This window comes from Mobula birostris, chromosome 9, assembly GCF_030028105.1.
Source record: "Mobula birostris isolate sMobBir1 chromosome 9, sMobBir1.hap1, whole genome shotgun sequence".
NCBI lineage: Eukaryota > Metazoa > Chordata > Chondrichthyes > Myliobatiformes > Myliobatidae > Mobula > Mobula birostris.
The window spans coordinates 1,553,723-1,563,043 of NC_092378.1; the positions used below are offsets into that span (position 1 = coordinate 1,553,723).

The window sequence follows — 9,321 nt, forward strand, 5'->3', positions numbered from 1 at the left end:
CGTCCCGCCTGCCGCTTCAGTCCTGGAATGCGTCGAGGTTTATTTCCGAAGGGGCTGGAATTTCGGGAAGTGAGAGGGCGAAGTGATGGGGTGGGAGGGGGGGGCATGTCCGCGGAAAAATTCAGGCAGTGTTCCATTGGATCGATCCGAAGTTCATGTTTCACAAAACTGACCGCATTTTCCCGAATGTCAATGAAAACGGATTTAATCCGTCACCAAAATCGGCGAACGGGGGGCAGGACGGACCTGGAGCCATTGGGGACTCCGCTGTCGAATGAATGTAATGCAATTTCCAGTGAATGTCTGTTCTGATGCACCGGGATATGCGAGAGGAAATTCCCGAGTTGGGAGCTTCCGCTGATGTTTCCCGCGTTAACGTCGTGGCCGATGGAGCAGATCTGGAGCTAGTCCAAATTCAGGACCGGGACCGGGAGAAGTTCGAGCGGCCGTGGACCGCCTCCTCCTGGAGACGCGACCCAGAAAAGGACCGAAATCCGGGCGCAAGTCCAGCGCATTCAAGCCGGATCTCGGACAACACAGAGACGGCGTGCCGCTGCATTAAAAAACCTTTCCCTTAATTGTTCCAGCGAAAGCCCAAAATTAGCAGTGAGGGACTCGTTCATTCAGTTAATCCCAAATTTAAGCACGTTTGAGCCGTATAGGGTAACGAAGAATTCAGCGTTCACTCCCGAAGTTAAAACAACTGTTGATATGATTTCCCGAACAACAAGTGCATGTATTGTCCTGGTATTCCCAGTGTGCCGAGTTCATTTCAGAATCAGAATCAGGTTTATTATCACCGGCATGTGGCGTGAAATTTGCTAATTTATCCATTTTGATAGGTTGTTGTGAAGAGGACGGAGCTTTTCGATTTCGCTGAAAGGATTTCCTTATTGAAGAAACACGTCGGAATTGGAACACAGACGCACGAAGGCACGAACTCTTCCCCGGACCGACTGTTAACTCTCCGCGTGTTCCCCAACTCAAATCCTTGCTTCGGATGTTCAGCAGTTCCAGTCTGGAATGGGTGCAGCGATCCCAACTCTTCCGATTGCCCCGGACGACTTCAAAACTTCCAAAAGTCGCCACTTGTTTCAGTGATACCTGCGGCCGCTGGGAGTTGGAGGCCCGGACTGGAATATTCCCCAGAAACTGAAGCGGGGGGGGGGGGGGGAGGGAATGGGGGAGACAGATGGAATGGGTTGGGTGAGTGGGGGTATGAGAAGGCAGATGGAATGGGGGACAGAGGGGGAATGAGAGAGAGGGCATTGGGGGGAGAGAGGGCTGAACAGAGAAGGGGAATGGGAGAGGGCAAGACAAGGAGATAAGGATGGAGGAATAAAGGAAAGAAAATAAAAGAGAAAGGGAGGAAAAGGGTTGTGGAATCGGAGAGAGGATGGAGGAAGAGGGAGGGGAAGAGAGGACGGTTCTTTGGCTAGGTCGGCGTCACCGGTCCGAGGGTCAGAATTCACAGCGGTCTCGCCTCTTTATAAAGTTTTGGAAAGCAAACATCCCGAGTTCCCCAGTACCGGACTCTGACCAGATCTGTAATGTCCTCGGGGACTGGGTTGAACGGGAAGACACAGGTTAATGTTTGCACTGCCGGGAATGTTGTGGGGGTGGGGGGGGGGGAAGTTAGGGTGGTGGCTGGAGTGAGCGTAAACACTTCTGAGTCAGCGGTGGGGTTGGGAAATTGGGCTAGATGGCGGCTCCGGTAATCTATAAATCACCACCCAACAATAAGGCGAGCGATGTGACCGGGGGCATGTCATAACGGGACGGGAAAGGCGACTCGGGGCTGCGGAGAAGGAGCAGGGGAAGCAGGCTGACTGGAAATTCTCCCTAACAGCCAGCACAGTCCCGAGGGGCCGAGTGGCTCTTAGAGCGGCCGCCATCCCGCCGCAACACCGGGCACCCAGGAGACTCACAGCGCTGCGCCCCTGAGACCGACCCGGGTTGGCAGCGGGGACCGTCGCTTTCGGTCGCCAAGCGACGCTGGGCGCAGGGAAAACTCAAGGGGCTCACAGGTTTCTGGCTGACCGGGAGGAGCAGGAGAAACGTGCCGGGAGGCGCCCCGACCTTTTGGGAGCGGGACCAACCTGTGGATTCCATGTCGGAGCCTTCCAGCAGCGCGCAGTTCATGGCACGGAAAGCCAAGCCAAGCCGAGCCGATCCGCTCCTGTGCGCCGAAGCAGCCCCGGTCCGAGTGTTGCATGGGAAAAAGCATGGTTTTATAGCAAGCCTGGTGGGAATCCTGCCATTGATAGGCCGGCGCCGGCTGAATGGCAGCTCGTCAGATGCCCAGCGCGAACGGGCGCACTGTGCTCCATTGTCATGGTACTTTGAATAAGAAAAGCCTTTAAAAAAAAGGCTTAGATAGACGCAAGCTCTTGCATTTCGCCCTGCCCTCTCCTCCGGACCCAGAAACTTCAAAATTAAAGAAAAAGATGAAACTCTGGGTGCTGTAAATTAGTGGGTTGCGAATGAAAATTGTCAGAACTGTTTAAAACTAATCGCGTCCACTGGAGCAACTTTCCTGTTTCTTTCAACCCCTCTGCGCGGTGTTTCTATTATACTTGGGTACAGTTAGCGATTGCCCCTCCCTGGGGCCGGTGAGGAGAGGAACTGGGGCACCGGAGGACCAGGGGACGGGGCGCAGTGAAAACGGTGAGGCCCCTAGTGAAAGGACTTCTGAGTAAAAGTGTTGATGTGAAGCGTGTTCGCCAGCGGCTGGCTGTGATTAGAATATGAATGGAGCTCGCCCAGAGAGAGAAGGGATTAGGTCTGCAAGTGTAAACCTTGGACAGCAGTCTGTGTCCGAGAGACTGCCCACACCGGCTCCGCCGCTGTACAGATGTGCTCCGACCAGATGTGTCGGCAAGACCACCAGAATTAGGCCACTCGGCCCCTCGAGTCCGTTCTGCTCTTCCATCATGGCTGATTTATTCTCCCTCTCAACCCCCACTCTCCTGAAAGCATGAACACCACCTCAATATATTTTCCCTCTTTTTACACTACATATTGAATTATTTTTAAATATACCTTTTTGTAATTTGTACTTTTTTATGATTATGCAATGCAATGTGCTGTCGCGGCAAAACAACAAATTTCACGACAAATGCCAGTGATATTAAACCTGATTCTCAGGCATTGAATGTGCAGGAAGTGGGAGGCAACAAGATTAGATTCGTTTAGCTGGGCATTTGTTAACTAGTTTAATGCGTTCGATCCTACTTGGTGGGCAGAATGGCATGTTCCCGTGCGTACTGTTCTACGTCTCGCCAAATTCACCCTTTCATAGAAACATAGGAAACCCACAGCACAATACAGGCCCTTTGGCCCACAAAGTTGTGCCGAACATGTACTTACTTTAGAAATTACCTAGGATTACCCATAGCCCTATATTTTTCTAAGCTCAATGTACCTATCCAGAGTCTCTTAAAAGACCCTATAATCTCCTACCGTTGCCGGCAGCCCATTCCACACACTCACCGCTCTCTGCGTAAAAAAACTTATTCCTGACATCTACTCCGTACCTACTTCCAAGCACCTTAAAATTGTGCCTCTCGTTTTAGCCATTTCATCTCTGGGAAAATACAAGGAGAAAAGGCCAACCTATATAAGCCATGCTCCTCAGTCTAGGCAATATCCTTGTAAATCTCCTCTGCACCCTTTCTATAGTTTCCACATCCTTCCTGTAGTGAGGAGACCAGAACTGAGCACAGTACTCCAAGTGTGGTCTGAACAGGGTTCTATATAGTTGCACATTACCTCTCAGCTCTTAAACTCAATCCCACAGTTGATGAAGGCCAATGCACTGTATGCCTCCTTAACCACAGATTCAAACTGCACAGCAGCTTTGAGTGTCCTATGGACTCGGACTCCAAGATCCCTCTGATCCTCCACTCTGTCAAGCGTCTTACCATTAATACTATATTCTGCCATCACATTTGACCTACCAAAATGAACCACCTCACACTTATCTGGGTTGAACTCCATCTGCCACTTCTCAGCCCAGTTTTGCATCCTATCAATGTCTTGCTGTAACCTCTGACAGCTCTGCACACTATCCACAACACCTCCAACCTTTGTGTCATCAGCAAATTTACTAACCCATCCCTCCACTTCCTCATCCAGGTCATTTATAAAAATCACGAAGAGCAGGGGTCCCAGAACAGATCACTGAGGCACACCACTGATCACCGACCTCCATGCAGAATATGACCCATCTACAACCACTTTTTGCCTTCTGTGGGCAAGCCAGTTCTGGATCCAGAAAACAATGTCCCCTTGGATCCCATGCCTCCTTACTTTCTCAATAAGCCTTGCATGTGCTTCCAAACTCTTTCAGCATCAATGCCCACAACCTGCCTTTCCCTCCCTAAAGTTTGGAAACCTTCATTTTCTAAAAACTGTAACCCTTGTCCTGGACCCTCTGTTGAGACCTCTCTCCTGAAGCTTCACGGTCACATCTCTATCTCCCCTGGAAATGACCCTTCCTCCCCAAAGTCCCTCAGCGTCAGGGATCCTTTCTCCCTGGGAACCACATCACCCTAGGGACTGACTATTCCCAGGGGCCTCCTAGCTCAAGGATCCTTTGTCCCCTAGAACCCATCACCTTAGGGACTGACTATTTCTGGGAACCCTCTATCTCAGGGATGCATCACCCTGGGGACTGACTATTCATCGGACACTCCATCCACAGGGATTCTCTCCCCCCCCCCCCCGGACCCTTCACCCTGGAGACTGACTATTCATGGGGACCCTCTATCCACAGGGATCCTCTCCGCCCCCCCCCCGGACCCTTCACCCCTTCACCCTGGGGACTGACGGAAGAATCCATAGGGATTCTACACATATGCTAAGAGCAAAAGGATTGCAAGGCAGAACGTTGGTCCTCTGGAAGACCATGGTAATCCATGTGTGAAATCAAAACAAATGCAGTTTTAAAATTTTTTTTGCATCTGGAGACGGACATAGAATCCGTAGAAGTGAGGCAAAGCGACGTCGACTTCATGGACCCTGTACAGATTACAGAGGAGGAGGTGTTTGCTATCCTGAGGTAAATCAGGGTGGATAAATCCCCAGGGTCTAACAAGGTGTTCCCTCGGACCCTACGGGAGGAAATTGCCGAGGCCCTTGCAGAGATTTTTAAACCATCCTTAGCGACAGGTGAAGTGTCAAAAGATTGGAGGACAGCCATTGTTGTTCCGCTGCTTAAGAACAGATTGTAAAGATTAATCAGGAAATAACAGGCCGGTGAGACTGACATCAGAAGTCGGAAAATTGTTGGAAAGTATTCTAAGAGACCGGATATAGAAGTTTTTGGATAGACATGGACTGATTAAAGATAGTCAGCATGGCTTCGTGCACAGTAGGCCTTGTCTCACCAATCTTAGCCTTTTTGGAGGAAGTTACCAGGAAAGGGATGAAGGCAAGGCAGTGGATATTGTCCACGTGGACTTTAATAGAGCATTTGGCAAGGTCCTGCATGAGAGATTGGTGAAAACCGTTCAGCGCTCAGCGTTCAGGATGAGGTAGTAATCTGGATTAGACATTGACTTTGTGGGAGAAGTCAGAGAGTGGTAGTAGAGGGTTGCCTCTCTGACCGGAGGCCTGTGACTAGTGAGTGCCGCAGCGATCAGTGCTGGGTTATTTGTTGTTTGTCATCTATCTCAATGATCTGGATGATCTCCATCCCCAGGGTCCCTCTACCTCAGGGATTCTCAGCCCCGGGGACCCTCCACTCTGGGTGCTGACTATTCCTGGGGACCCTCTGGAATGCAGTAGAACAGAGGAATCTGGGAATACCGATCCATAATTCCTTGAAGGTGGCTTCACAGATAAATAGGATCAAAAGAGACCTTTTGACTCATTGGCTTTCATTAGTCAGTATGCTGAGTACAGGAGATGGGATGTAATGTTGAAATTATATAAGACGTCGGTGAGGCTTAATTTGGAGTATTTTATGTCGTCCTGGTTACCTACCTACAGGAAAGATGTAAATAAGATTTACAAGGATGCTGCCAGGACCCGAGTTACAGGGAAAATTTGAACAGATTCGGACATCGTTCCCTGGAGCGTAGGAGATTGAGGGAAGATTTGATAGAAATACACAAAATTTGGAGTGGTAGAGATTGGATAAATGCAAATAGGCTTTTTCCACGGAGATTGGGTGAGAATACAATTAGAAATCATGGGTTAAGGGTGAAAGAGGAACATGAGGGGGGACTTCTTCACTCGGAGTATGGTAGGAGCGTGGAATGAGCTGCCAGAAGATGTGGTGGATGTGGGGCTCGTTTGCAACATTCAAGAGAAATTTGGATAGGTACATAGACGGGAGGGGTATGGAGGGCTATGATCCGGGTGCTGGTCGGTGGATCTAGGCAGATTAATAGATACACTCACTAGATGGGCCAAAGGGACCCTTTCTGTGCTGTAGTGACTGTGACCCTGCCAGGGACACTCCGTTCCCGGGGAAGACTGACATCTCGGGAACGCCCCCCTCCAGGGACTGACCGCCCACCCCCACATCCCACGCTTCTAGCCTGAATGAGACATCGACCGAACTTCTGCATTGATGTGGCGCCGGCTCATTGTCCTACACACCTCACCCAGGACTCAAATTTCGCTGGCGAGAACTGCGACAACCAGATCGTGCACCGCAAGATCCCACCGACGGCATCGAACTGGCGCCCAGAGGTGTCAGTGCTGTCTAACCCAGCTCGCCCCCTGTTTCTCGCCCGAGGGTGACCAGTGGTACCTCCAACCCTTGCCCAGCACTGCGGTCGCGGAGACGGCCGGACTTGGAGCAAGTCCCTGTTCTGATGGCATGGAACGGTTGTGGGCTAGCTGCTCACGAACACGCCTCCCGGTTTATTCCGTGACCGTGCCCGCCCAGAGGAATGGACGGGCTTCTCTAGATTTGCCAGGTTACCTGGTGGGGGGGGGGGCGGGTAAGATGGAGAATTGGTCAACGTTCCCGGGAAGACACTGGTTCGTTGACCCTTCCTCAGAACCCCGGCCGCTGAACAGCTCCACTCTCACGCTGCAGCGGGTCTCGATTAGACAAACTGGTTGGACAGTTCCTGCCGCTATTTCAATCTCTCACATTTCTCACAGAAGTTCCAGGGCTCTGGCCCTGTCTCGCTGCAGTTTAAAAGAATGAGGGGGTGGATCTCATCGAAACCTATCGAATATTGAAAGGCCTAGACAGTGGATGTGGAGAAGATGTTTCCTATAGTGGGCGAGTCTAGGGAACAAACTCACACAGAGGGATGCCATTTAAAACAGAGATGCGGAGGAATTTCTTTAGTCCGAGTGTGGTGAATCTGTGGAATCCATTGCCGCAGCGGCCGTGGAGGCCAAGTCATTGGAAATACTTAAAGCGAAGTTTGACAGGTCCTTGATTTGTCGGGGTGTCAAAGGTTACGGGGAGAAGGCAGGAGAACGGGGATGTGAGGAAAAATAAATCAGCCATGATGGGATAGCAAAGCAGACTTAATGGGCCAAATGGCCTGATTCTCCTGTTGTGGCTTTATGGTCTAAGTTGAAGATAATTTAATTTGGCAATTAAGAGAAACACAAACACTATCCACTGTGAACATTGATGAGGGTCGTCAGGTTATTGAACGATATTAACCAGCTGGTAAACGGGACTGAGCAACAGCAGATAAAACGTAATCTCGGTAAATGCAGGGCGGGGGGACGGGGAGCCGGCTGGTCTGATGTGGGTAGCACATAAGACATAGCAGCGGATTCGAATCTGCTCCACTATTTTGTCATGCCTGATTTATTATCCCTTTCACCCATTTTCCTGCCTTTCTCCCCGTAACCTTTGACGCCTGAACTAATCAAGAACCTATCAACCTCCGCGTTAAATATATCCAATGACTTGGTCTTCACAGCTGTCTGTGGCAATGAATTCCACAGATTCACTACCCTCTACCTAAAAAGAATTCCTCAATGTTTTTGTCCTCAATATTCCTAGGCTGTGCCCTCTGGTCCTAGACTCATCCTCGTCACATCCCCTCTACCTAGGCCTTTCAATGTTCGATAGGTTTCCATAGGACCTCACCCCCCACCCCCCCATTCTTCTGACCTCCAGCGGCACGGACCTGGAGCCACCATACGGTAACCATTTCATCCCCACAGTCGTTCTCATGAATCTCCCCTGAACCCTCTCCAGTATCAGCACATCTCTTCTCAGATAAGGGGCCCAAAGCTGCTCACGTTACTCCAAGTGCAACCTGACCTGTGCCTTATACAGCCTCAGCATTACATCCTTGTTTTTATATTCTAGTCCTTTCGAAATTAATGCCAACATTGCACTTGCCTTCCTCACCACTGACTCATCCTGCAAGTTAAACTTCAGCGAACCCTGCACCACAGACAGCAGCGTCCCGAGAGGGCCGAGGAACAGAGTACTTCCTTGAAGGCGACAGCACAGGGAGGGAGGGTAGACAGGATATTGGCCTTCATCAGCAAGAGTACGTGGAGTAGAGTTTTATAAAACATTGGTCGGACCAGACCTGGAGTATTAACTGCAGTTGTGGTTATCACACTCCAGGAGGATGTGATTACATTGCAGAGAATCCAAGAACAGTACAGCACAACAATAAACCATTCGGTCCATCTAGTCCATGCCAACTATTATTCTGCATATTCCATTCACCCCACACGTGGACCATAGCCCTCCCATCCATGTACTTATTCAAACTTCTCTTGAATGTTGAAATCTAACCCACACCCACTCCCTCCACTAGCAGCTCGTCCCACGTCCTCACTATCCTCTGAGTGAAGTTCCCCTTGAATATTTCACCTTTCACCCTTGACCCTTGACCTCTAGTTCTAAAGGGGATTCACCTGGTGTTGCTGGGATGGAGGGGTTCGGCTATGAGGAGATACTGGAAAGGCTGGGTTTCTTCTTTCTGGGGTGGAGACCTGATGAGGTGTATGAAATAATGAGCGACATAGACAGGGTTTCCAGTGCCCACTGATACACCAGCCATGATGGAATGGGAAAGCAGACTCAGAGGGCCAAATGGCCCGAACCTGCTGCTATGCCTTATGGTTTGAACAGGAGAGGGATTGCACTGATCCAGGAAATACAACCAGCAGCCCTTCCAGCCGGGGGTGGCACATGCTGTAGTGGTCAGCATGATGCTATTACAGTGCCAGAGACCTCCCATCAATTCCCATCACAGTCTGTACGTTCTCCTCGTGACTGTGTTGGCTTCCCTGGATGTCCGGCTTCCGCCCGGAGCTGTATGGGCCAGTAGGGTAACTGAGCGGCGCAGGCTTTTTGGGCTGGAAGGGTCT

The 9,321-nt window shown here is 50.5% G+C and overlaps 1 protein-coding gene across 1 annotated transcript in view; it reads right to left on the reverse strand.

The window, feature by feature from the left end:
* rfx4 (regulatory factor X, 4) overlaps window positions 1–2,177 on the reverse strand; it is a 125,205-nt gene extending 123,028 nt beyond the window's left edge. The window contains exon 1 of the mRNA XM_072269309.1: window positions 2,100–2,177. Within this exon, the coding sequence (XP_072125410.1) occupies window positions 2,100–2,142 (43 nt within the window). The 5' untranslated portion in view covers window positions 2,143–2,177. The remainder of the gene's footprint in view (window positions 1–2,099) is intronic.
* Between the last annotated feature and the right edge of the window lie 7,144 nt (window positions 2,178–9,321).